The sequence below is a fragment of the Bemisia tabaci genome, chromosome 5 (genome assembly GCF_918797505.1).
Source record: "Bemisia tabaci chromosome 5, PGI_BMITA_v3".
Taxonomy (NCBI): Eukaryota; Metazoa; Arthropoda; class Insecta; order Hemiptera; family Aleyrodidae; genus Bemisia; species Bemisia tabaci.
The window spans coordinates 1,861,786-1,889,550 of NC_092797.1; the positions used below are offsets into that span (position 1 = coordinate 1,861,786).

At 38.3% G+C, this 27,765-nt stretch overlaps 1 protein-coding gene across 2 annotated transcripts; it reads right to left on the bottom strand.

Moving 5' to 3' along the window:
* Positions 1–218: 218 nt before the first annotated feature.
* Positions 219–13,758, bottom strand: La (La autoantigen-like). 2 transcript variants are annotated; one of them, XM_019049315.2, is made up of 9 exons: positions 13,601–13,758; positions 12,568–12,730; positions 11,701–11,877; positions 10,755–10,937; positions 9,826–9,971; positions 8,923–9,004; positions 7,699–7,899; positions 3,282–3,438; positions 219–879 (listed from the first exon to the last, which is right to left on the bottom strand). In XM_019049315.2, the coding sequence occupies exons 2-9, from the start codon at positions 12,721–12,723 to the stop codon at positions 665–667; spliced, it is 1,317 nt and encodes a 438-aa protein (XP_018904860.2). In that variant the 5' UTR covers positions 12,724–12,730; positions 13,601–13,758; the 3' UTR covers positions 219–664. The 2 variants fall into 2 exon arrangements, with proteins under 2 accessions (XP_018904860.2, XP_072157180.1); XM_072301079.1 differs by lacking the exon at positions 13,601–13,758 and adding an exon at positions 13,288–13,319.
* Between the last annotated feature and the right edge of the window lie 14,007 nt (positions 13,759–27,765).

Genomic DNA, 27,765 nt, shown 5'->3' on the forward strand with positions numbered 1-27,765 from the left:
TTCTGTTAGAAAACAACTTTCCTCACATTAGTGCCTTCACTGCTTTTCAGTACAGAGTATTAATTCCAAAGGCAAGTAAATGTATTAGGTTGATTCCACTACGGTATATTTTCTCAGATGAGTTGTGTGGTTGCAAATTGCATATACAACCCTGAAAAGCTTCGGTTGACGAGAGAAAGAGGAACCTTTCGAAAGCAGAAAAAGCAAGAGCCAAAAGCTGAAAATGGAAAAAGTTTATTGACGATTGATAATGAAAATATTTTACAACTCAAGAACAAGCTGAGTTAAGCTAATCTAAAGAGATAGTAAATAAAAAAAATCTGGGAGAAAGTCATTACTTTGTGAACGCGAATTATAATAATTCAAGAGGAAAAGTCTTGGAGAGTAAATGAAGAGTAATCATGGATTTGTGATCGGGATTAAACCTCAACAGCGATAACTAAAAAAGTAACATAATGAGATGTTTGATAAATTTTAAAAAAAAGAAAAAAAAAAGGGGTGAAATAATAATCGTAAAAACCGGATTTTTAAGTCATATAAGACCCAACAAAACAAATACATTCTTTCCTTCCGAGAACATCAAGAGATTAAAATTAAATGAGAGGTCAACATATAAACATGGGACATTTTCCCATAGTGAACTGTGCAAGAGATGAATCTTAATTTATTCCGTTCGTTCCTTCTTAGCTGGGGTTTCAGCTGCAGTTTCAGTATCTTCGTTTTTACGTTTCTGATTTTTATCATTGCCTCCTTCACTGGCGTCATTTTCATCATCATCGTTGTCATCATCATCGTCGTCGTCATCATCACGGTTGCCGCGCCGCCTCTTGCCACCCCTCGGACCGCCGCGCTTGCTTTGGCTCTTTCGCCCTTTCCCACCTGAAGAGCAAAATTTCAATTAAGTATATGTTGCCGCCACATTCACTCAAAAACCAAAGAGCAGATAGATCACCATAAAAAGATAAAAAAAAATTTATTTTGGTTGCGCAAATGCCGTAAAGTTTAAGTGAAAATTGCGATGTCTTACATGAAGGAAAAACAAAGAAAGCAATCAGGTCTAGCTGAAAAGCTGAATTTTTTTTTACTAAAATGTATCCATGGGGGATCCTAGAGCAAAAAAATAAATGGTTTATTGGGTAGAAAGGTTAGAAAAATTCCCCTCCATCCCAATTTTGTTCAGTAATGTTTCAAAAGTCAGTAGTGATAACTCGCCTCATCTAAAACGCAATTTTTGGCATCTTGGTCCTTCAGCATATATTTATAATAAAGAATTTTAGGACTTCACGCAATGTTTACAATTTTTACATTGGATTTGCATTTCTAGTACAAGCTTTGTTTCTCCCACAATTAAACCGATGTAATTTTGGCCAAAACTTTGATGGCTCTGAGCTGCCTCATAATTAAATTTTTAGGCTTAAATTTTGTTTGGCATGTTTCCCTATGAAATTAAACCGATTAGCAGCTGCCAAAATTAAGAATTTAAATTTAGACCATATGAATCACACACTAACGAACAAACTTAGAGTCTTTCCTGAGGAAAATGGCCGCGGAAAGCAAACTTTTGAGCATCTAAGTACGGATTTCCACATGAGGCAATGATGGCTTTGCTACACTATTCATTCCACTATATGCTGCTGCACCCATATTATATAACCCTACTGTGTGATTAAAGTCTTTCAGGACTTTTAGAAGGGCGCTGTTACACTTCCATTATTAAATGGAGCTTAAAGGTTCGATTATAAACATGGGTTTTCCCATAAATGGGAAAAGGAGTTAACCAAACTTCAAAGAGTCAAGAAAAACTTGAAATTTACAGTTGTAAGAAGTTAATTGAGAAGCAAAACTGTTGGAGTGCTACCTTCCTCTTCGTGAATAGTGTCTTAAAACATGGATTAAATAATTTATACCAAAGCTAAATACTGTTGATCGGATATTTTAAACAGATCTATAAAAGTTCAGTTCAAGAAACTTACTAGAGTGTTTAAGAATTGGATATGGAAGGCACTTGCTACATGGTGGGTATATTTAGGTACACTAGGTCCCTGCACACATTCGTCAGTGAGTAATTTATTTTATTTCGTTTTGATTATTTACTTCATTTTCATTAATTAGAGAAAAAATTCACCGCGTCAGCAAACGAATAAAGTACGTTAGATTGACATGGCTTGAAAATTGCAAATCATCAAAATAACTTCTTAACCGGAGTTCATATTCATTTATGAGCATATTTATTTAAATGTTTGAGGGGCATAACGAATACTAAAATAAATTTTTCACCGATTAAAAATTATTTATGAGCACATCTCTCAGTCCCAGCCAAGGAAAGATTCACATCAATTTGAATCAGGCTTGAAAGTTATCCATCACAGAGAAAACTCAAGAACATAAACCTTTTAGGAGTCAAGGATTTTGCGGTTAAAAAAAACCTAAACTAACTTTAAGTGAATTTATTCAAAGAAAATTTGAATTAATTTGAACTAGGCTTACTGAGTGATTCGTTAATCTCTCACTAAAAATACTCAAGAGGAAGGATTCTTTATTAGGAAAAGCGGGGTATATTTTCATTACTTTCATTCAATCATTATTAAATTTTTTCGCTTTATTCTTCATTAGGATTGCATTTTGAAGGAGTTCAACAAGGAGTTTCTCTAATGTAGTGAAAAGGTCACTAAAAGTCTTGTTTTTGCTTTGTGATATTTATAAATAAACTAGAGAGCATCTCTCAGTCCCAGCCAAGGAAATGATAACATCATGTAAAATCAGCCTTGGAAGTTCTGCATCATTGAGAAAGATTTCGAGTTAAGCATTGTCTTGTAGAATACAGTAGGAAGCTGAGTGAATTTGAAAAGGTTAAAGACTGAGCGAGCAGACAAAAGAAGTTTGCGGACACATCAATAGTAAAATTAGAGAAAATTATTTTGGTTTATTTTGGAGGATATTTTCAATCTTTTAATTAGATGTTGGTAATTTATCTCTTGTTACTATTCGAAACTTTCCCTCGATCCTTCTACAATACTTGAAGAAAAATAAACTTCAAACAATTGAATTGCATGCACAAATGTTAAGATCTTTTTTTTTATGGGGAAGGGAAAAAATAAAGACACTATGAGTTTGATGTATTTGACAATGCATTTCTCCAGGATGAATTTACTGATTTCTCAACTAAAAATTAATCAGTCTCTACTTTCCAATTATCTCTTAAACAAAACGAAGGATTGCTTCCCTTGGTGCTTTTCAAAAGAATCAGCGAGCATCTCAATGTAAAATTAGGATGGCCTTACCTTTGTTACGTTTCTTGTTTGCCATCATGGCACGTCTCTTGGAAAGATCTGCAAGACTCTTCGCAATTAACTGCTCCTCTTCTTCTCCTTCGATTACGGACGCTTCTAACTTAACGCCTTTTACTTCGACAACATTTCCTTCAAATGCTTCCAGGACCTGAGGACGATGAAAAAAATCAGAAATAAATCATGATGTCAACCGAAAGAATGATCATTTGAAGGCTGAGGAACAATACCTCTTGGTCATTCCATGTCAATTCGAACGGACTTGTAACCACCCGACTCGGATTTCCATGATTTTTTTTTTACTTAATCTATCGGTCAATATAAGAAAAAAACCCAAATTTTCAGCTTCATATCTTCAATATTTCTTGAGAAAAAATTTTTTGAAATTTTATGGCCTTCTCTAAAAATGCACTCTCCAGACTCAGAAAACGGGAATGACTCGTGTTTGAAAAAACCTCATAAGTTTTGCAGTTTTAAAGATTTTAAGCTGAAATTTGGCGCACTAAATTCGTGTTAGTATGTATTTTAAGGGAAAAATTCCCAATTGAACCCAACTCACTCAGGAGGGCCAACTGAGCCGAAGATACGCCGTTTTAGCCCTGATTTTTAACGCTAAAAACTAGTTTTTCTTAAAATGGGCGTAGCAACCAAAGCTAACGAGATATTGCCAACTTTTTTTTTTTGAAAATCAACTTCAAAGTATGCTCTAACTGATTAAAAAATAAAAATCGTGGGTATGCAGCTTCTTCATTGGTTAATCACACTTTTTAGCAAAAAACGCTCAAAAAAATTGAGTCTGGGGGTAGGGTGCGGCTTATACGAGAAATTAAAAAGGTTGAATTTTGAAAATGACAAGGGACCCCGCCAAAACGTTCCTAATAGTGTAAAAACAAACGTTGTAGAACAGTTTTGCATTTGGTCAACATTTTAGAACAAAAAGCGAGGGTCATATGCGGCTGCAGCGGCAATTATTTAGTGGAGTCAACTCCACCAGTCGCCTGAGAAAAAATATTTTCCCTCCTTTCCGACGCAAATCAATCGGACTGGTATTACATGCGTTACATGGGCGGAAAGGGGCACTTGTCCGGAAAAACCTCGATATTTGGAACAGAACGGAAACTTTAATAGGCATACAATTTATGGTTCCCCATGTAATTTTAGCTGCTGAATCCGAAAATGGCCTTATCTTTCCTCCATCATGCACAGATTTTCCGGAAAATTGATTTTTCACCGGAAAAGCTCGATTTTTAAGGAAAATCCTGATTTTTCCGGGGAAAATCGACCTGACCCAGCATGACGGAGGTCATTTTCGGACTCAGCGCTAAAAATACTCTAAGACAATCACATTTGAACCCGTGTTGACCAGTGTTACTTTAGATTTCTGGTCACTACCAAAATAGCGTAGTTTATGAAGAGTGTATTTATATTGGATCGGTAAGGGAGGGGGGTTGGAGGGGCTGGGGGCTTAAGGTGGAGGATGGGATGCATTTTAGGTTATATATTGCCTATTTATGAATAAAATTATCAATTAGAACTCTCCGTGAGGCCTGAGAAAATTTGCCAAAATGGATGAAAAAATGCGAAAATTAGCCGAATTTTGCAATTTTAAGGGCCCGTCGCGACCTCTAAATGTTGACCAAATGCAAAACTGTTCTACAACGTTTGTTTTTACACTATTAGGAACGTTTTGGCGGGGTCCCTTGTCATTTTCAAAATTCAACCTTTTTAATTTCTCGTATAAGCCGCACCCTACCCCCAGACTCAATTTTTTTGAGCGTTTTTTGCTAAAAAGTGTGATTAACCAATGAAGAAGCTGCATACCCACGATTTTTATTTTTTAATCAGTTAGAGCATACTTTGAAGTTGATTTTCAAAAAAAAAAAGTTGGCAATATCTCGTTAGCTTCGGTTGCTACGCCCATTTTAAGAAAACTAGTTTTTAGCGTTAAAAATCAGGGCTAAAACGGCGTATCTTCGGCTCAGTTGGCCCTCCTGAGTGAGTTGGGTTCAATTGGGAATTTTTCCCTTAAAATACATACTAACACGAACTAGTGTGCCAAATTTCAGCTTAAAATCTTTAAAACTGCAAAACTTATGAGGTTTTTTCAAACACGAGTCATTCCCGTTTTCTGAGTCTGGAGAGTGCATTTTTAGAGAAGGCCATAAAACTTCAAAAAATTTTTTCTCAAGAAATATTGAAGATATGAAGCTGAAAATTTGGGTTTTTTCTTATATTGACCGATAGATTAAGTAAAAAAAAAATCATGGAAATCCGAGTCGGGTGGTTACAAGTCCGTTCGAATTGACATGGAATGAACCTCTTTGCTGACAATTTGTCGTTCCCCTCGTGAAAGAATGTAACCAAATTGCCCCTCGAAAAGTGCATTCTTACCAAGAGAATCAAGAGCATTACTGACTGAAAATTACACTAATTTTTTCTCTAATCTCATGCAAAAATCAGACAAAATTTTGAAAAAAATCAAGCAAGTCTGTTCTTGTTAAAAATTGAATTGTTCGATTCAATTTGCAACTTTTGAATGCAGATACATTCCTTCGTCCGGGAGACAACGAATTGTGGCAAAAATGAGTTAGCGACTTTGCTATATTCTACAGCATGAAATACACCAGAGAATGTTTTTGGTTTTATCAATACCACATGAAAGTGCTGTAAGGCTTTGTCTCCACGGGACGTTTTCATGGGATTTTTCCCAAGTTCGAATCGCAGGAGTGAAACTTCTGGGATTTTTCCCAGTTACCGTCTCCACGGGACGGGACTCTTTGTAGTCCTGCGACTAATTTGCGCGGGAAGATAAATTAGTTAAAGTCGAGTATTTGACCAGGATTAAAATAATAATTGCACACAATTGACAATTAGACACATTTTTTAACTAAACAAACATGAACAATGTAGTAATGAATAAAATATCGCAAAATTCGTTTTTCACTTCTTCTTCTCCTCTCAGTGGGTCCTAGGGGTACAAGTACCATACTTGGTACTGGGAAAAATATTGATTAACTCAATATTTTTCCCAACTTCGTAAGTGGGATTTTGCCCTGGGATAAATCTCACGAAACGGCTCGTGGAGACAAGGCCTTCTGTATGAAAAAATTGCAAATCCAGCCTTAAAATTACTAAAATGATGGGGTGCTTTCTTGGTGTTGCAATGACGTCAACTTGGAAATAGGCAGTATTGTTCCCCAGCCATCGAATTGCAATTGAGGGAGAGTCTCTCATTACTTACTTATCTTTAATTCCTTACTTTGAGGTAAGGATTAGCGCCTAAATTCAAAGATTCTCAATTCCCAAGATCTCAAGCTCAAATACCGCTTCACTGTATGATGCCAAAAATATTGCTCCACAATACATGTTTCCTATTCAAAAATTAGCAGACTAGAATGGCTAGAATTTTTAAGACTCAAAAAAATACCTGAGCGTGATTCTTAAGCAAGGAGTGAAAATGTTCTACATTTGTTTTGACAGATGTTCAACACATCAAAAGGCCCTAGTTTGAACACATACTAATTTCAATGGCTCCTTTTACTGTTTTTTTTCAGCGTATTTGACATGCTCAGTGTATTAGGTTAGGAAACATGTTTTCTTTTCATAAAACCTAACTTCAACCGTGCTGTGCTAAGGAAAAACGCTGTATGAACCTTCAGGCGTTGCCAAATTTTATATGGCAAATTGCTAATTTATATAAAAACTTCTGAATACTTTTAGGTCAATTTTTCAGATAATTTTGTTTGTAATTTGATCTAAATTTTCTGAAAACGTCAACAAAAAATATTCATAACTTTCCTCAAAAATAAACACTTTATCGGAGAAAATTTGGAAACTTTCGCATGTTCATACGGCGTTCTTCCTTAGCACGGCAGAATTATACACCGAAATTGGACTGCATTCTGCAATTAGGAACTACAACTCCTGGCTTAGTTATCAAAGCACCTATATGGATAGGGAAACTAATGGAAAGCAAATTTCTCTGACGAAGGTCTAGAAATAGTGCCTTCTGATAGCAAGATGGAATCAAATTTTGGTTTTACAACAAGTTGTTTGAATTGAAAAAGAATACATATAGTAAATGTTTTCCATTCGTGAAATGAAAATATATCACAGGAGAAAATGGCAAGCAAACAGCTTAGCCTTGTTTTTTACAACAAAAAAAATTCTCATTGGGTTATATTATAGAAAGTTCTGTTAAAACAGAAAAATAGTAGTACAAAAAAATGATGCTGACACAATGAAAAATGATGTAAAATAATGTAGAAATGACATTGATGGATCCAGTGAAGAAACTGAGAGGGGAGGTTTTGTCCTGAGGATATCCTACAAACAGTGATGGTATAAGCTTGCTAGACGGCGCACATTTTTCAGGATTTACTAATCGTTAATTAAATACTTGGTAACATACCTTCTTGGCTGTTCCTTCTCCCTGTAGCCTGACAACAGCAGTTTCATCTCCTACGCTATAGTCAATAAATCCTACTTTGGCTCCTTTCTGCTCCAGAACTTCTTTCATGTCTTCACGTTTGATATCATTGGAGCAACTGTTCAATCTAAGGAAAGCACCTTTCGGTAAAACAGGAGCTGGTGGTTCATCTTCTTTCTCTTTCTGCAAGTAAAAAAGGAAAATAACAACAAAAGGTCAGAAGTGAGTGATCCAATTCCAGGAGTAAAATTTTAGGAGCCATCTAAAAGTTTTCTAGGCTAAAATGGCATGTTGCAGACGTATTATCTGTCATAGCCTACACTGGGAGTGGAGCACTGATGCTGCTTCAAAAATTTGCGGCACTTTCTAGGCGCCATGTATGGTCAGAACTCGACTCTTAGATGTGCTCCGAGCTCATTTTTTTGATGCATCTTGCACAAGACCAGAGAAAAGTTGAAGCACCATCATACATAGATGTTACTCTCTTGAGGCTTGTTAATCTTTTGCAGTTTCAAAAACAATATGATTCCTTTAAAAAGAAGTGCAGAGAAATTGGGTCATCTAAATCTCAGGTTGCCCTCCAAAACTTATTTTTATAATAGATTGAAATCTTTCACTTTGCAAAGTCTTGATAATTAGCGAGCGACTAAAAAACCTTGAAATACAGCTACAGTTGCTACAGTCGTATCTCGTAACATTCCTTAAAATAACATATTTCCAGAAACGACATTCTACTTTCAATCACCCTTCAAAAATGTTATTACAAAATTAAACTATCAACATTACAAAAAATTTCTTATTACCTGGATACTGTTTTTCCGTCTGGTTTTTCTTGATTTTTGAGTTAGGCAATGTACATTTCGGAATTTTCTTCCTTCTTCAGGCCAAAATTTTGATAGTTGTCTAGCACTCTTTCTTTGAGCTTGTTAAAATTTTGGCCTAAAAAAGGAAGAAAATTCCGAAATGTACATAGCCTAACTCAGAAATCAAGAAAAACCAGACGAAAAAATAATATCCAGGTAATAATAATCCATCCGTAAAATGATAAAACCATACAACACAAACAATTTTATTACTAGAGTTAGTAGCCGCTGTAAAATGTGACGAAGTAATATTTTAACCTGCATGTTGAGAATTCACATGCAGCCATTATTGGTAGAGAACATGAGCATGCTGTTGATTTCATAAGCAGAGGCCGTTACTTACCAATTTCTTTAGAATGTCTTGCTCTGTTGATTTTTTGGATCTTTGGTCTCTTTCTTTTTTCTTCTCATCTATGTGTTCTTGTCTAGAAAGAGAAGAATGAAGTTCATAAGAAATTTTAGACAGAGAAACAACATCAGAGAGAATAATACAAAGTTCAAACGGTTTACATAAACAACAAGCAAGTTTTTTAGAGCCCAAAATATGTGCTTCAATTAGAGAAAGAGATGCTCTCAGACTAAAAATGACTTTTAAAAATTGGTTTCATGCCCGACTGCAAGGTAAGTCTTACAAGATTGGTAAAGATAATATACTTACTAAATTGCTAACAGAATGGGAGAATTGGATTTGAACAGCGAATCAAATAAGAAAAGGTGATAATAATGCTGTAGTTGAAAATGATCAGACCTCATCATTTAAGCTTTATTAAATTATTAAAAATAATGGCTTGTAAAATACTGGCACTTGACAGCAACAAAGAATTTACATGCACAATTTAGAAGTTTTTATTTAAAATTTTTAAATTTCACTTCCCTCAAGAAACTAAAGACAAGAATATGCAGTTGATTTTGCAAATACTGCATTTCCATTACACTAATATAAATGCTGTGATCAAACTAAAGGTCACTTTCTTTTTCTTTCTTTCTTTTCTTTTATTTCTGTTTTTTTCTTTTTTTTTTAAAAGGGGCAATCAGAAAATCACAGTTAATGAATTTCAGGGAAAAATTAAAAATCTTCACTCAATTTTTTCAACTGTATGAAAAAGGTGATTGAACTATACATTTTCAAACATTATCGAGTTTTCAAAATGTCTGACACTTTTCCAATTTTAGGGCTTGGCAACTAATCTCATTAGGAAACAGGAAATCAACTCTATTAAAAACGTGAAAGGGTTTGAATACTTACTGCCATTTCCTTTCCAAGACTTCATCCTTATATTTGACGTTTTCAATCTTTAAAAATTCTGCTGCTTTTTCTACAGTTGGAAAAATAGCATACACAGACCCTTTGAATTTCCATTGTTTTTCTGCTTTGTCCAAATAATTTCGCATCTAAAAATTTTAACAAAAATAAAATATTTACATTAATATAAGTGCGAACTTTGTCTACTTACTATGGATTGGATAAAAAATAATTAAAACAATAAGGCTGGTTCTTAAACATTACTGAAAGTAAGAGCAAAAATACTGTTTTTCAGGATTAAAGTGTATCGATGGCAGCACGCAAAAAAAAAAAAAAATAAAATAAAATAAAGCCTCCATCAATTGCATTTGAAAATGTTTTATTTTTTCTTCAAGGGAAACTAAATCAAACATTTTCCTTGCAATGTTGTTTCAATTGTTAATTTTTTTTGATAGAATAAGTGAAGCAAATTTGCAGAAAATTAGTTATTTTCTGAAGACATAAAACACGAGTAGAGACTTGCAACATTGCGATCTAAATTTCTCATAGTCGGACTAGAGGAGCCATCGCTATTTTACATTCAAGAAAAGCATTATATAAATGGGCAACTACTAGGTATGAAAAAAAATAACTTCATTCTCTCTTCCTGAGAAATAAGGTTCCTAGGTATAATAGAATCTCGGTAAGTCCAAAATTCAGCTGTGTTGAATTTTTCCTCCCATTCTACAATTCACAAATAAATACAGTGTGATCAGCTTTAGGATAAGTCAGAACCCTGTCAAAGTTGCTTATTTAGAATGTTCATCGGTCCTGTCATCAAGTTTTTCGTGCTGAAAGGAATGAAATTCAACGTTGCTAACTTGCAAAAATCTGGCTTTTGGTAAAAAAAAAATAAAATGAGAGAAAAGAAAAAGAAAATAATGGTAACTTACAATGAGATTGTCTAAAGGTCCATACTGTTCAAAGTAATCTAGAAGAATATCTATGTTCATATCAGTTTTGGGGAATCCTTTGCAATAGATGCTTCTTGATACTAATTCTTTCCTGCGATCTTCACACAACTCTGGCAATGGTACATTAGGAGATCTTCTGATTTTAGAGCCATCTTCATTCACCTGAACAAACACAACAAATTCTTGGAAAATTAGAAATAAATTACAACTTTACCAAACGTTTATTCACCTGCAAACAAATGGTGCTTCAACAGCTAATTTTAACATGGAGAACATAAAGTTGCAATGTAAGTGGGAGAGCTGGCGGCACTTTTAAGCGATTTCCAGATCCTGAATTCTGAGACTCCTGTGCGGCGCCAGGACACTTTTTCAATGAAAAATAGATTGTTTGGGATACACGGGGACCCGGCAATTGAATTTTTACGGATTCCACACCGCCATTTTGGATCGAGTATGTATCGAAAAAGTGACCCCGTACACTGGGCTCCAAACTTGCTGAGCAGAACATGGCGCCAGCTCTCGCATTTGCATTACGACTCTAGGTACTCCATGAATTTTAACCACACATTCGGGAACTTGTTGTTGCCTTAGCCATCGATTTTCCAAAAAACAAGGAACTAAGCAGCAATAAATGAAATCAAAAGGAGCTATGTTGCATGCAATTCCTATGCACACAGGTACTTTTGTTTCAATTTTGCACATTGATACTTTTGTTTCAAATTTTTTCACACAGTTGTTCTATAGATGTGTCCATTTTTTGTTTTGTTTTTTTGTTGATTCAATTTTTCCAGACAGTTGTTTTAAGCGTAGATGTGTCCATATACTTAAGGATAAGCGGGTCATGTGTCTACTACAAAGTTAAAGATATTTATGAAAAAATAACTCAAATTGTTGAAAGTAACAAATGTTGATATGTGTGACTTACTTCAACTAACTGTCGGGTAGATTTTTTGATAGCTTCAACTATCACTTTTGGATCTTCACTTAGTTTAGCCAGCCGCTTGAATAACAGCATTGTTTCCATTGAAATCCATCCATCATCTTTCTTGCTTTCTTCTTGCAAAAATTTGTCTCTCGGGTAATTGATGTCGCCAAAGTAATACTAAAAGTCAACAAAACATGATAGTAAGGTACTCAACCTCTGCGAGTAACTGAATTTCACAGTAAAAGATGCAAACTATGAACTTATCCTCTAATGATGGAATAGCAAATCATGAAAATACTCAATTCAAAAAACTTAGGACTAAGCTTTGATGCCACTAGGACTTCTTTAATACATTAGGAAGTGAAAGGCATTAGCAGATTTCATCGCAGTCACTTTGACCTTTCTACAGTTTTGATACTGAAACATGACAGATCTATCTCTCAGCTTTACTTCAACACTCAATTTCAACAAAACCTCAACGCAATGCTTGACACATGAGAGCAGAAGAGGCATGAGTCTTCCTGCTACGAATTAATATTTTCATATTGTAAAAGCATGAGTGTCCGGCATCATTACGCAAGTACTTATTTCATCCTTGCACCAAAAATTTGAGATTTTCAGATTAAAAACCATTTACTATTCTACTGGTGCTGAAAGTTTCTCTTTTAACTTTCTGGGACTTCAAGCTTCAGGCTCTGTGCAGAAAAATAATGGCTATCATACAAGGGGGTAATAATAGAAAGTGGGAGAACCTTTGCCTACTAATTTATAAATTTTAGGACTGTTCATCACTGGTGGTGCTTCCGGTATTATGAGTGAAAAAATACTTGGTAAACAAAATACGAAAGTAACTAAGTAAGTGCTTACTTCAATTTGGCGGATGATTTTTTCATCAAGATTTTTTGGAGGACTTTCTTGATGATTTCCATTTGTGAGGGTGTTCTCTTTTTCTTCTGTTTTTGGTTCAGACTTTGCTTTGATATCTTCTGCAGCAGGAACAACTGGCTGTTCAACGTCAGCCATTGTAAATCTGTGGAAAAATCAAGAGAGAATCATTAAAAACTTTTGAGTTGTGGTCCTAGTAATTGCTTGAAAGCGCAGTAGGTAAGTATGTTTGACTTCACTTCTCCATCCAAAACAAAGTACAGGCAAAAACAGCTTTCAAGGATCCTCAAAGCCTAACTCTATTCCCTGCAGATGACAAATGCGATGGATCTACGCAGATCACATTCCAGCACAAATGTACAGTACTAGTTGGAATCCATGTTCCTGATCGTTAGTTCTGATCAGCACTTAGAGCCTACTGTTCCTCGAACAGAAATAAGTACTACCTAGGTGTGCTTGAGTGTAAAAAACTAATGGGATATGCGAACTAGAAGTGAAATAGTAAATTACGAAAGGCAATTGCAAGAGGTGAGCATCTCAACACACCATACCTAGCCATGCTCACATAGTTGTGACAGCACACAGCTCCGACTAGTAACTTTGGTATTTTGAGAGCGTAACGTAGAGGTTGGATGGGAAGGTTGACGTATTGAGAAGAAGAAACAGAAAATTTTGACTTGCGATGATTAGACCCAAGCATACCTATCGCAGCAGGGCATCAACCTGATCAATTGAGGGAAAGAAGATAATGCACACTCAGCAGAGGGGATTAACTGGGACCAACTGCTGAAGAATATTGTGGATTCGAGTACACAACTGATAAATAATGATTAGCTGATGAAATGTTGGTCTTCAAACAACGTGTTCGTGCTTCTCACGGCACAGGGCCTCCTGCCTCGTTCGTCAAGTCGGCAATATTTGACTTTGATTGAGAGGAAAAAAACGATGAAGGGTGATTAAAATGAAATTAGAATAGGATAAAGATAGGAGAATTAGGATTAAAATTGTTAAATACCTTCGATATTAAATTAACACGTGAGAAATGTGCAAGATTCGCCGCAACAAACGTCAAGCTCCGACACGAGGAGCACAGAAAGGATGCAGTAGTACGAATCTAAAATACTCTTGCAAATTTCAGGAATTACTGAAAAGATAACCAGGCTTAATTTTGGTTGATTGCGTGTTAATTCCCTTGAAACTGAAATAAATTTTTAAAACCTATTATTCAAATGATAAAAAATGGTTTATAGTGACGGTTTTGCTCGAGAAAAGTGGCGAAAAATAATAGGATTTTGTTCACTTATTTTGTTGCTGTTGGCATAATTGGAGTTGTTAGTTACTCACTCTAGCGGCAGTTTGATAAACTAACTGTTCCTTGAAAGAAATGGCGCGTTCCGAGATGAATACGAATGAAAGCGGGAAAATTCAAATTTACGCTCGGGTCCCTGCAAGTCCGCAACTCTCGGGTAGAGAACTGGGAGAAAATGAATTATTGATTTTTTTCGTTTCTATGAGTGTGTCATTTGTGTGCATTTTGTTTCTATTTATGCTTGTTGTTGACTATCGATTTCTTGCAATTCTTGGACAGGCGAAGGGGGGGGGGGGGGCAATGGTGGCCGACTTGCAAACATACTTTTTTCTTTGTTCTTTGTATTTTAAGTTTGAGCAATCTTCCCACGATTGTGATTTGATAAGCTGACATAACTCAATTGAACAGTTGAAAATCAGCTGTTGGTGTTGTTTTTTTTTTTTAAAAAAAAATATTAATTTTGAATCACTTTTTTATTCAAATGAAATATGTAGTCTCGGTAATGAAAAGGGAATACATGGACCACTCAGCTATGGTCCTAAATCATTAAATGCCAGTAGTAAGCAAACGCATCAGCTCTTAATAAAATGCTTTTACAGAAAATAATTTTTTTCTTTTTTTTTGGAAGAAAATTATTTAATTCGGATAACCCCTCTTTTCCCTGTTATGGTGTAGAAGTCTAGGGGCGATCACCTCCTGGCCCTCGGTTCATAGTTCCTTCCTGCAGAAACATTATTTAGGGATTTAATCAATAATATTAGCGACTATTAAATTTAGGAGGAGGGAGAGGGGGGTATAACTTGTAATCCTTGCATATCGATGGTGAAAGTGCAGAAGTGCGCATCTCGCGAAACACGATTTTGCAGGAGAGTAAAAAAACTGTCTGCATTCCTCCTTTGACATTTTAGTAGTCGTGAATGCATAGCTAAAATGCGCTCCAGCCAGAAGTGTATTCAGCAAATGAGTAGTTTTTATAGGAGGATTGAAAACAAACAAATGGTAGGAAATAAAACATAATAATAAGAACTTTGCAAAACGATAATCCGGGTATCGGAACTCGGCTGTTTTGAAAACGCCTTCAAATGCGGCGTGATACCTCACGCATTCCGGAGAGTTCAAATAGTTGTATCATTGCGCCGTAAGAATGTGACGGAAGATTACAATTGAGGACACCGCACCAAGAACAGCCTATAGGCGTATGGGTCGTTATTACGCCCATCTGCTTTTCGGATTCTATTTACCCTGGACTATGCTGTGGTAACGATAGAATATAGATAGGTAACCGCTCGAGGTCGAAAAACCTTGTTTTTCCGAGTTAAGTCAGGCCTCTGGATCGATGGGTGCAAGAACGACCTATAAACGGGCCTATAAGGTGCTTGTTACCCCTTCCTTTACTCACTATCGATATTCCTTCATTTTGCGTTAATCATGCGTGATTAGAATGATTTATACTTCATATTGCCACCAAAATGACTGTTGGGCGTAATAATGGCCTATAAACCGCTTTTTTAAATTAAATATATTAGATTGTAAACCCAAAATGTGTCGCAAAATCTACCCGGCTTCCTTAAATAGAAGGGTTAGGTCACCCAAAAACACCAAAACAGGGTACCTGCATAGAAAAGTCTGCGCAGTACATCAAAAACAAAACTTTAAATGCGTTTTTCTCAAAAGCGTTTCCAGTTATTAGTCCAGGCGCCTGGTAAGTCTACCTGGAATTTTGGGTACACAGCGATTTTTTTGACTCACTTTATGTTTTTTGGGTCGCTGAATCCGAATCTGAAGTTTCCTACAGCGCATCTGGTGAGCATTTGAACTATGCAAAACGATAATCCGGGTATCGGAACTTGGCTGTTTTGAAAACGCGTTCAAATGCGGCGGGATACCTCACGCATTCCGGAGAGTTCAAATAGTTGTATCATTGCGCCTTAGAAATGTGACGGAAGATTAAAATTGAAATAGCCTCCATACACGCTGGGCTTGTCAATTTCCTTTGACATTTTTGCAGTGGTGAAGGCATAGCTGAAGTGCGCTCCAGCTAGAATTGTATTTAGCAAATGGGTGGTTTTTATACGAGGATTAAGAATAAACAAGTGGTACGGAATATAACAAAAGAATATGAACTATGCAAAACGATAATCCGGGTATCGGAACTTGGCTGTTTTGAAAATGCCTTCAAATGCGGTGGGATACCTCACGCATTCCGGAGAGTTCAAATAGTTGTATCATTGCGCCTTAGAAATGCGACGGCAGATTACACCTGTTAACAATCGCCGTGTTTACATTCGTATTTCCCTCGCGTTCATAGAGATCCGCCTTTATTGACCTTTGAGCTCCCTTCGATTTGCTCCCGGAAGTTACGGCCATGTTGAATATTGCAAAACATCCTAGAGCGCAAATGTTAAATGGAAAAGCTCTTCTATAATGAAATTTTCACTTGTACCGTAGTATCGATTTTGAAGCGGGAAACTCAAAAACGCACATTTCTTACGCAGATTATGAATTTAGGAGTAAATTTAACTATGCAAAAGCGAAAATGCCGGGTAATCGGAACCTGGCTGTTTTTTGAAAACGCCTTCAAAAGCGCGGTATAATCCCCTTCCGGAGAGTTCAAATAGTTGTATCATTGCGCCTAAGAAATGCGACGGCAGATTACACTCTTTAACAATCGGCGTGTTTACATTCGATTTCCCTCGCGTTCATATAAGAGTCCGCCCTTATGTATATACCTTGAGCTCCCCCCCCCCCCCCTTCCGATTTGCTCCGGAAGTTACGCCATGTTGAATCTGCAAAAATCCTAGAGCGCAAAGGTTGAAAAGGAAAATCACTTGCTATAATGAAAATTTCACTGTGTACGCGTAGTATCGATTGAAGCGGGGAAACACAAAACGCACATTTCTTACGCAGATTATGAATTTAGGAGTAAATTTCAGCCTTTGCTGATGCACTTATCGTGACTTTTAAGCCAATGTCTAAAAGGCAACTTTTAGTATTGCTCTTGCAAAAGTTTGCAACAGATCCATTACCGACGTTTCGTAATGAGGGTTTGATGCTCACATCCTTGAATGCGAAAATGATGTGTGCAGCAGTACGAACTCCGGAGTAGGTATGAGATGTGGTAGCGAAGGAAATGAAGGAAAACCGTAGCTTAATCCTATCTTACTTACATTACAGACGTTTATCATTCTAGGCTTAGTGCTCGCATCCCTTAGTTGGAAACCAAGCTCGATATTATTACTCGACCTCCGAAGTAGGTATGTGATGTGGTATCACGGAGAAACGAAAGAAAATTTTCTCTTCATCTATTTTCAATCGCTTCGCTGCCGACGACGCTCGCATCATCGTTCAAGTAGGAAATTAAGCGCGCAACTATTTGAACTCGGCCTAGGTATGTAAAGTGGTATCACGCGGAATTGAAGGGAAATCTTAGCTTTCCACCTATCTCAAAGTACTGACGTTTTGGAATGTATGCTTAATGGTCGCATCCTTAGGTTTTGAAATTAGGCACGATGTTTTCCGACCTACGAGGTAGGTGTATGTTGTGATATTACGCAGAAACGAAGGAAAACTTACGTTTTCACCTATTTCAAATGACTGACGTTTGGAAATGTTGGCTTAATCGTTAAATTCGGAAACCAAGCTCGCAAAGAAAAAAAATCCTAGCCTTTCACATGTCTCAAATTACAGACGTTTAATGAATGTAGGCGTTATGCTTACTTCGTTGAATGCGAAAATCTTGTGCGCAACTTTTCGGACTCCTAACTTCATTTTAAGGTTGTAAAAGTAACTCAAACAATTCGGTTTTTCCGAGATGCACCTGCATAATTTGTGTCTAAAACGTGTATGATTTGTGCATGAGATCAGATGGAAAATTAACGAAATTTTTAGTCAAGAATTTTCAAAATTTTCGCGGTAAAAATGCAAGTTGCGCGGACAAATCTAGCGACATTGAAATGTAGATACGTTCTCTCTTGACCGAAACGAAGAATTGAGTTTGTACCTACGACAGATTTCCTCCTCGCGGATGACAGGCCTCATCGGAAAACTAGTCCCTCTTGAGAGCACATAAGTAGGTAATATTTTCTGCAAAATGAAGCCATGAGACGGACTATCCACAGAACCAAACATAAAATACCACTCGGAGTGTTGCTCAATAGCCTTCCAACACTTCTCTTGCGTTGAAATCCAATCGAATGATCATAAAATAACTACAGAGGGACGAATAGAAACATCCCGGAAACCTGTTTCCAATGATCCGAGCATCTTCATCGCTTGTCCAATCAAACACTCTCCCCCCCCCCCCCCCCTTTCGCTCGACCGACGAATTAACACATGACCAAAATAAAGATCGCCTCGATACTAAATGCCGCTCCAGCGGGCTGATTGTTGAAATTGATAGACAAATCTATGGACGAAGAAGATAAAAGGGATATGGAAGGATCCTATTGCGGTGGAAGCGGGTGGTTGCAATGGATAATAGGAGTAGGTATAAACTAACTAACGACAACCCACGAGAGACCACATAGTTAGTCCATCATTTTCCTCCTTAGTCTAGGAACCACCCATTTCAAACAGAAAGAATCGCTCCATAGTATCTATGTCTCCTTTGTCTATCGCTTTGTCCATCAATTTCAACTATCAGCCTGCTGTCAGGAATCTCAAGAATCCTGCTCTCCCAGTGACCCACTAGACAATGTGCATATTCCAGAATTGTGATGCCGATGAAAGTCGGCAACTGATCCCTTTGGCAGCTTTCAAGGAACACAGCCCAATAATTAATCTCTATATGAAAATGGTCAAAAAGTGTGTTACGTTAGAGTACCTGTATAGCGAGAGTATAGACAGATTTGAAACTCCGAAAATCCATCAGGCCTTCACCGCTGCCTCCGCGAATAAAGTTAGGGCCCAGAAATGCAGCCAACCTATGAATTTCAATTATCCAGTGCGATTTACTAATACAATTGTTACGAACCATCGTTTATAAAGCACGTATTTGACTTAGTTTTTGCACAAATTTACTCATTTTTGCGGAAGAACGCTCATTTATGTACATTCCTAGCCATCTTGGTTAGAATTGGAATCTGCGGACTGGCAGTGAAATTTTGTGCGTTAGAAGTTGATTAGAAGGGTGGCTGCACTTTTGGGCCCTAAGTCCTCCATGAACCGATCTGTCCATACTCTCGCTATATAGGTACTCTACGTTACGTAATATATGAACGCTCTCAAAGATAGATTATCCGGTGAAATGTGGCAGTAGCTGATGTCGCTTCGTCCCTCCTTCAGCAGAATCGTGGATCGTCGGACGTAGCTGATGGAGCTGGGATTTCTCATGCAATTTGGCAGGGCGCAGTGGCGTAGTCTAAGCTGCGGGAGACCGCGCCGTGACACCCGGTTCCTGAGCCCGGTAAGTACAACAAGCCCCCAGACAAAGTGACCGTGACATTCAAAACTTGGTACTGTTAGGTGGCATTCACGAATAACTTGCTCGCGGTCCAGTTAGATATTTGCATATCTTCACTATTGTCAACCTATTCTCCGAGAACTCTGCTGTACGGGCTACGAATGGGTCGTATTCGATACACCAAACAGGCGAGATTGTATCGATATCGATTGGTTCAACATGTAAACGTAGCCTCAAAAGTCAATTGAGTAATCTGAGGGAACGAGTTTTTTGTTAAAGATTTTTTATTCTTATGAGTACAAAATGGAAATGAAAAGTGAAATTGTTGGAAATTTTCTCATTTTCAGCTTTTCCAACTCAGATCCTAGAATTTTTGTTTGAGGTTATGCTCTATTGTTTTGAAACAAACGATAAATCGAAACACTAAGGATAAAAATGATACGATCGATACGGTGATAATACGATCTACAAAAATTGTTGCATACTTGAGAGGAAGCGGATCTCATCTATCACTCTACTATCTAATCATCGCTATGCTCTCCATAGACACGTCTACATTATGACCCTTGAGGGGTAGATCGTACTTGTGAGCCGTCCACAAATTACGTTATACATTTTCCCCGATTTTTTAACCCCCCCCCCCCCACCCTCTATGTCATATTTACATGTCACTCACCTCCAGACCCTAAAATTACGTCATTTCAAGCGCACCTCCTTTTTTGCGTAGGTGTGAGGGTTTAGCGAACTTCGCTCCAGCGGGCTGATTATTAACATTGATGATAGACAAAGCTATAGACAAAGAAGACAAAAGGAAAATATAGCGATCCTGTTAGTACAAGCGGATGGTTGTAAAGGTCCAAGGAGGTAAGTATAACAGACTAACTAACGGCAACTCAAGAGGTGCCTTTTCGTTAGTATATCATTTTCCCCCTCAGTCCATAACAACTCCAGTTTCGACCAATGGGATCGCTCCATTTTCCGTTTGTCTTCTTTGCCTTATACTGTAGCTTTGTCCATCAATTTCAATAATCAGCCCGCAGGTGTATCACGCATTCACACATTGATTTATTTGTTTAAATTTCTCGAAAATAACGTTGAGCACATAGGAAAAGTCTAAAATTCGCTCTTTTTGCCACTACAATACAGCGACATCACTTTTGTTTCACCGCCCAGGCGCCCGCCCCTCTGCCCCTCTTTATCACCGACATGTCACTAACCTCCAGATCCTCCCACTCCCTGGGTGGATGGCGTAGACACCCCTCAATGGACTTCCAGAAAAGCTACGAATTTCCATGTCTATGATTTTACTTGCTGTCACCACGAGAAAGTACAAGGCCGGTCTCTATTATTTGTTTCTTTTTTCATATAACAACTTACTGCTTTGCTCTTTTGTGCGTCGAGAGGGAATAGGGGGGGGGGGGGGAGGAGGTGATCACTCGCTGATTCTGCGAGCGGACGCAGCTACAAATGAGGGAACTAGCGGCCGTCGAAGGGACATAATTGGATGACAAACTCTGCATGCGGATGGTACGACTGACTTCCCGCAACACTGGTGCCTGATCGCGAGACCGGCTTGATGGACAGCGGGCTGATTGTTGAAATTGATAGACAGAGCGATAGACAAAGAAGACGTAGGGGGTATGGAGCGATCCTCTTGGTTGAAATGGGTGGTTCCTATGGACTAAGAGAGAAAATGGACTAGATTAAAGGGTCTCTCGAGGATTGCCATTACTTTGTCTATTATCTACCTTTCTTGTCCATTGCAACCACTCGCTTCCACCAATAGGATCCATCCATATCCTTTTCGTCTTCTTTGTCTATAGCTTTGTCTACAGATTTCAACAACCAGCCCCCATGCAGTAGTGGACTGAAATCTGAACGTCATTTCTTCATCAGGAATGTTCACAAATCGATGGCCAAAATACGAAACCACGTACCTCCGCAGACTTCCTATTAAACTTTATTTTTCCCCCGGAAAACTAGTCAACGTAATTTCTTGAGAACTCCTTTGCTTTCCCCCTCTATCAGCAAATTATTCTGTAAATATCTACGATAAAGTTGGCTTGTTTTTCTTTGAACCAATGAAATAGAAGCGGAAACTTTAAAACCCCGCCATGGAGATTCGTGGACTCGCACTTTGACCGTCACGATATAAATTACATAATAATTGAGTAAGTTTGGCAATGGTGGCGCGGCAACGGTTCCAGACGATAACTAGCTGACCTGTTGTACTGGAGTGTCGCTTGCAAATTGCTGCGTCGTGCTCGCTGCTTTGGCGAGAATGTGAGTGCACGGTCCCGGCTTCGAACCCGCTATGTACCTCAAATTTTAAATTTGATACCGCGAGCGTCGCTCATGCATACCCGAAAGAGCGCTGCGGGTCGATTGCTGAATCGTTATCGACATAGGCGGATCCAGCAATTTGGCAACACTGTTTTCCTCCATTTAAACCTATGGAAATGTATCGACTCTTGGAGGGGCCAGGTGCCTCTACAAGAATCGATTATTTAACGTAGGTTTAAATGGAGGGAATCCGTTGTTGCCAAATTGCTGGATCTGCCCTTGGTTATCGAATGAATTTGATGGATAACTCCCTATCTTCACAATGTTATATATCGAGTAGGTTTGATGGATAACACCCTATCTCCACAATACTATAGATCGATCAATTTAACGTCATTCGAGAACGATTCAACAGTCGGCCTGCTGGATGCCGCGGTGGCATGAGCTTGACGAAATGAAAACTGGAAAATGACCTCGTTGTTGCTATAAGTTCCTGGTGCGCGTATCCATCACAGATTTAATGGATACGATGTGGGTATTTGCGTGCGTGCATAGCATGCGTATACTATAAAAAAATCAAATGGTTAGATTAAAAAAGAGCGTCTGTTTGGTGAAAATACAGCATCTATTAGGGTGGACCGAAAAAAAAATTATCGAAATCGTTTGCAGCTAGGGGATAATTATATTTTTTCGGGTGCAAATGATGAACATTCGTTAAAATCGCATCAAAAGTTTTTAATTTTCTAAGTTCTATGAATTAAGGGTTTTCACTTTAGTCCTCTCTAACTTCACCACTTTTTCAGGTACCTTGTAATTTTCCGTGATCGGAATATTTATGCAACGACTGGTGGAAATACCTTAATTTAACACAAAAAGAGGAGTTTTCTCGGAATGTATCTCAGTTGGAGCACCCTTTGAAGTTCCGAAATTGATCAGAATATTTAAGAATTCTATATTTACTTAAAATTGTAGGCTCTTTGAAAATGTTTATTTCCTCAACCGCGTTTGCTTTCTGTAAAAAAGTGCTAGTACTCAACTCATTCTAACAGGATGTGATTTAAGAACATGAAAAAGTCCGAAAGAATAATTTTGATCTCCTTAGATTTCGAAATTCGATTATCGACTATGATCTGAAATCGCGCTTTCGGGCAATGAGGCGGGCCGCGTAAAGTATGAACGAATGCGGCTGACAGTCTGAAAATTCGTCTGAGTGCAGAAGTTTCGTCATGATTTCACGTAGTTAGCTTATTATCTTCAAAAAATGTTACAAATTTTCTATTTTTACTTCAATGCAGTCATTCGCAACTGTAATCTGTGGTACTTATTGCAGATCGCGTTTTTTGCCGATCGCATTGGCACGCGATCGAGGCATAAAGGCTTGCCACTAAAAATCTGAAAAGATGTCCATGAACACACATTTTTGCGTACTTCCACGTGATTTAGCACAGATATTCCGAGAAAAGGTTTTTACAAATCCTCTCCAGCCCCCCTCCCCCTCGAAACTTTGCCCGATTCGCAAACATTAGGTACGAGTCGCACTCATATCGCAGGAAAATATAAAAATGAGGATTAAGAAAAGAAGGAAGAGCAAAAAAGAGAGAAAGAAGAAGGAGGAGAAGGAGGAGAAGAAGGAAAGAGGAAGAAGGGAAAAAATATGGAAGAGTAGCAAAAAAAAGAGGGCAACAGAGGGGCAGAGAAAAAAGGGAAGACGAGGAAGCCGAAATAGAAAATAAAGGAAAGAAAGATTAATAAGTAAATGAAGAAGAAAAATAAGAAGAACATAAGAACCATTTGCCTGCGTAGTAACATTAATACCTTAATGTTTGATTCTAAAATGAGCCGAAAATATTAGTGTTAATAGTAAAATGTAGTCCAATTTCAAACTGGACTGATCTTGGGTGACCTAAGTAGCGCGCACTCTATTATCTGGGATGCATAAATCTCTGTGCCGCGGCCGCCGCGACCGGAAAACACTCAACGGTGGCCGCTTTCAATGAGCGGTTCCGAGTTCGGACTTCAGAGTGGCGCGAAATTCAATTAAAAAACTACCCGCGCTCCATTAATTGAATAATTAACTCGAAAAATAATTTCAATAAACGGGTCGACCGCACTCGCACTTAGCCCAAGGAGGGGGCGTGGCCAGCCCCCCCCCCCTCCCCGAGGCTTTGTTTGCACTACGCCCTCTCCACTTCACCTCTCACGCGCGCCTTCATGTACAGGGTGTTTCAGGATCAAAAGGCAATATTTCACGCCTTCACTTTCCACGTTCAAATGTATGGAAAGAGGGGTGTCGTTAAGGCTACAGAACCTAAATGAGGAGAGTATGGACATGTCGGTAAGTTTGTAGGTTAGGTCATGGAGACGTGGGCCCTGGGGCCTGAGAGGCCCAACCTCGTCACCTTCCAGCCGGAGATCAGAAGCGCAATGCGGCGTTTCAAAATTTCAAAATGCCGCATTGCCGCATTAGTGGATACTAAAACAATTTCATTTTAACGCCCGGATGCAACTATTCAGGCTCCATGGACGTCCTTGTTGCATACGTGCAAGAATTGAAGGCGTCATAATTCCTGATGCGAACTGCGTCACCAGCAGGCGGCGCTGGCTCAGTGGAACGAGTCAAAGAGAGGTGTCGAAGAAAATAGAAACGTGAAAAGCTTTATTGATGTCAATGCGGAACGCAGCGGTTTCATGCGGAGGAGGTTTCACTGATTTTCTCGTAAAATTTGCTGCAATAGGCACCCCATACATTTTTCAATGTGATGGAAATAACATTGAGCTTTGCAGTTTTAGTTGAAAATTTCATGTCCAACCACCCAGAGAGACTCGATTCATTATGCGGTGGGCTTATATTGAGAGGATCTAAAGTAACAGAGTGCCCTCAATTCTTCATTTACACTTCGAAGACGTCGACAGGAATAATTGCATTAAAAAGCTTGCTCAGTACATCGCAATTTAAAAACAAAAGCCTGTTAAAAAAAATTACTGCTGTATGCAAAAATTCATACCTGGGAGATGCCTTGTATAAACGAGGAACTGAAAGTGTTCTGTTATCAGACTCTCGCAGTAAAGGGTGCTGCGCCGAGGGTGAGGTGGTGAGTGCCCAGACAGTCAAAACGCCTTCACTCCCATGCGTATGCAACATGGCAACCATAAAGTCCGAAAAGTTGCATGTAGGAGTAGAAATTAAATGTATAATTGTCTGTCGCATTTAAAACTGATTAAAGCAGCTTTACCACTAAACTGAAAAAAGTATGATTTGAGGTAAAGTTATACGAGTATGGTAATCACCAACACACTCTATGGTAGCGAATACCGTAACTCTAATCGCACTCACCAAAAGTGTGGTAAGTGTCTCGGGTCTCAGAGTCTCATCTCGTTCTTTTATATTTTAGCCTTGTTTACCCATTTTGATTTGTTTATTATCTGTATTCGCGGGCTACGAAAATTTCTCAACTTATCTGGTTATCTCTATTTCACAGTATCACTTTGCCATTTCAAGGAGGCTCGTGGTAGAATTCACCATACTTCTGGTACAATTTGCCATATTTCTTTTTTTTTAGAAAAAGCATATGTTTTAGCCACATTAATTGAGCTCTTGCATGCCACGGTACTTAGCTATCTAAGTAAAAAACAATGACACTTGCTTGACTTTTTTATCGAGTGAAATATTACTCCACAAAAAAGTATCACGTTTGACACGCAGAACGGAATCCTGAAATATTGTCGTCCAACCATGCAACACCCTGTATACTGGTCCAAGATTGAAAGTTATAGCGTGACGTCACTAGAATTAAAATTTATGGCTAAACTAGAAAACGACATAATGGAATATGGAGCGAATTGCGTGATTAGAATTTGCAAATTTTTAAATCGATCCTTTCCACGTAAAACTTCAAAAAAACACGAGGGTGCTCTGACACAAGGGAATCATTCACTCGGGGGGTCAGAGATGGGTGAATAAAAATTGGCTTGAATCTTCAGTGCCGCGCGCTAAAAACAACCCAACTGCAATCGATGAGATTGGAGCACAAGACGCATAATTGCAGTTTTTACTATTTCGAGAAATACGTGTTTGAAGTTTTGAAATTACATGCGGATCCTAATGGCGGAAAGAAAGTTCAAACTGACTTTTTGATGCTTAAAAATTGGAATGTGGGTGGAACTTTTCACAAAATATGCATTGAGACTAGTTTTACTCAAAATTATTTATATCAAATGTTCATTTGATAAAAAAGATCCAACATTGATAAGTTCGGAACGGATAATTATTCTAAAAGAAGTTCCAAATAATCCTCTCCAAACTCCAAAAATAAATATAAAACACCAATTATCTTTATTATTAGTTGAAAAAACCCAAACTTTCATATTCTAATGTTCATTACTAATGTTTTAAAAGAGGAGGTGCTGAAATACTATGAGAATGTATTATAGGGTGCTTTGTTTTCTATTTTATCTTTACTTCTTACTTGTTGTTATCTTGTTTGTCTTCATTTTTGCTTTGTTTTTGTGCTATCTTATGTTTTGATCTATTTTGTTTGGGCTTTAGCAGGTAATGAGATAAATAAATAAATAAATAAATAGATAAATATCTCTATTTTTTCAAAAAATTCCCTTATGCTTTTTGTCCTCCAATCCCATCATTTGTCTATTGCTTTGTCTATCAATTGCCGTATACTACTTATCCCGGCTGAACATGATGAGGGAGCTAAGACTTCCGAGAGGCTGTTGGAACATCCGCCGAGGAGATGCCTCCACATCCATCTTCCATTCAACATGGCTGCCTTTGTCGCTGTCGTTGTTGCATCAATATTGCCAACTTAATAGCAACCGCCGCGTGTCTGTCTAATTTAAACATCGTGACTGCCTCCTTATTCAATGCCATCGGCAGGTTGACGCGCTGCGCTGCGCTGACAGACCGTTATGTTGTTTCTCCTCCGTTCTTCTCGCTTTTTGTCAATAGTTTTTTCGTTGGTTTTTCAGGCGCCCCGAGGTGCTCCCATTCCACTCCCAACTTTCAATGGCTAATTACTCAGCGCTCGCATACAGAGAGAAATGGGCTGCGATAGGATTGCGTGAATGCTCCTTTTTTTACTTTTTCGCAGATGCATAGCGACGGTGAAACTACCAAACCACGTATCTCGTTTGCGGTGTTTAAAAATCTACGCTCGCATTTTATTTTTTTGAAGTAGACCAAATCAATATCATTCCTTGAAATTTTCACAGAATTTTCTCCGCACGAAGAGGAAAAATCACAGAAATTTTCAAGACTGGACGTTAAGTAGTTTTTCATTTAAAAAATAAAGTATGACAGGAAGTCTGCGACGTCGCAAACCGAGATACGTGGTTTGGTAGTTTCACCGTCGATAGGATGGCGCGAATGTTTCTGGTACTGAAAACTCACACGCTTGCGCGAATATTCAATATTCAACGAGGAAGCGTTAATCTGGCAACCCTGGTAGTTTTTGGTCGATGAATACATCGAGGAAGACTGTTCATACCATCTTTACTTACGAAAATGTCTCTTTTCGATGGATAGCCCTCGCAGCTCGAAAGACCCAGAGAGCTTTTATAGACATTTAAAAAGTGAACCAGGGGCTACGCGGCCACCAACTACCGAAAAGACTACACGTAAAACATCGTAGAATAACCATGTTCAAGCTTTTTAAGAGATTGAAATAAGGCGTACTATCGCCGAATTTAGTTTCACGCAGAGTCTCTGGTGACTATTTAGCGACGGCGCGGCGCGGCGCGTTGCCTGATAACGCTCTCATGAAGACGCACTGGTTCCTCTGTGAGCGCGTAGTCACTAACACAGACGCACATGAAACACACACAGACATTTTCACTCATTCACCGTGAGAATTCACGTTTTTGGCTCTTTGGAATGTAAACAAAGATTCGTAATGACGTATCGCGCATCGATTCCAATTCTCACTTGCCTCTTGTTCTTGTGACTAGAGCAAGGAAGAAAGGACCTCATTCCAAACTGTCCATTTCAACCTTGGCCTGATCTTCGAAATATTTTCAAAGTTGATAGAGGATCTCCTCCCGAGTCTAAAACACTGACGCATTTTGAAATCGGACGATCACGGAGGGAAGGGGAGGGGAGTCAAAGTAAAAAAATTAAACTCGCATATCTCGCTAACGCTTTGTCGTAGAAAGATGATATTGGTCTCAAAATGTAGAG

Excerpts from the sequence above, each read along its gene's own strand:
- La (XM_072301079.1), bottom strand. Across the intron at positions 7,900-8,922 it reads AAGACATTCTAAAGAAATTG|AAAGAGAAAGAAGATGAACC; the intron begins GTAAGTAACGGC and ends TTTTACTTGCAG. Across the intron at positions 3,439-7,698 it reads GAGAAGGAACAGCCAAGAAG|GTCCTGGAAGCATTTGAAGG; the intron begins GTATGTTACCAA and ends CATCGTCCTCAG.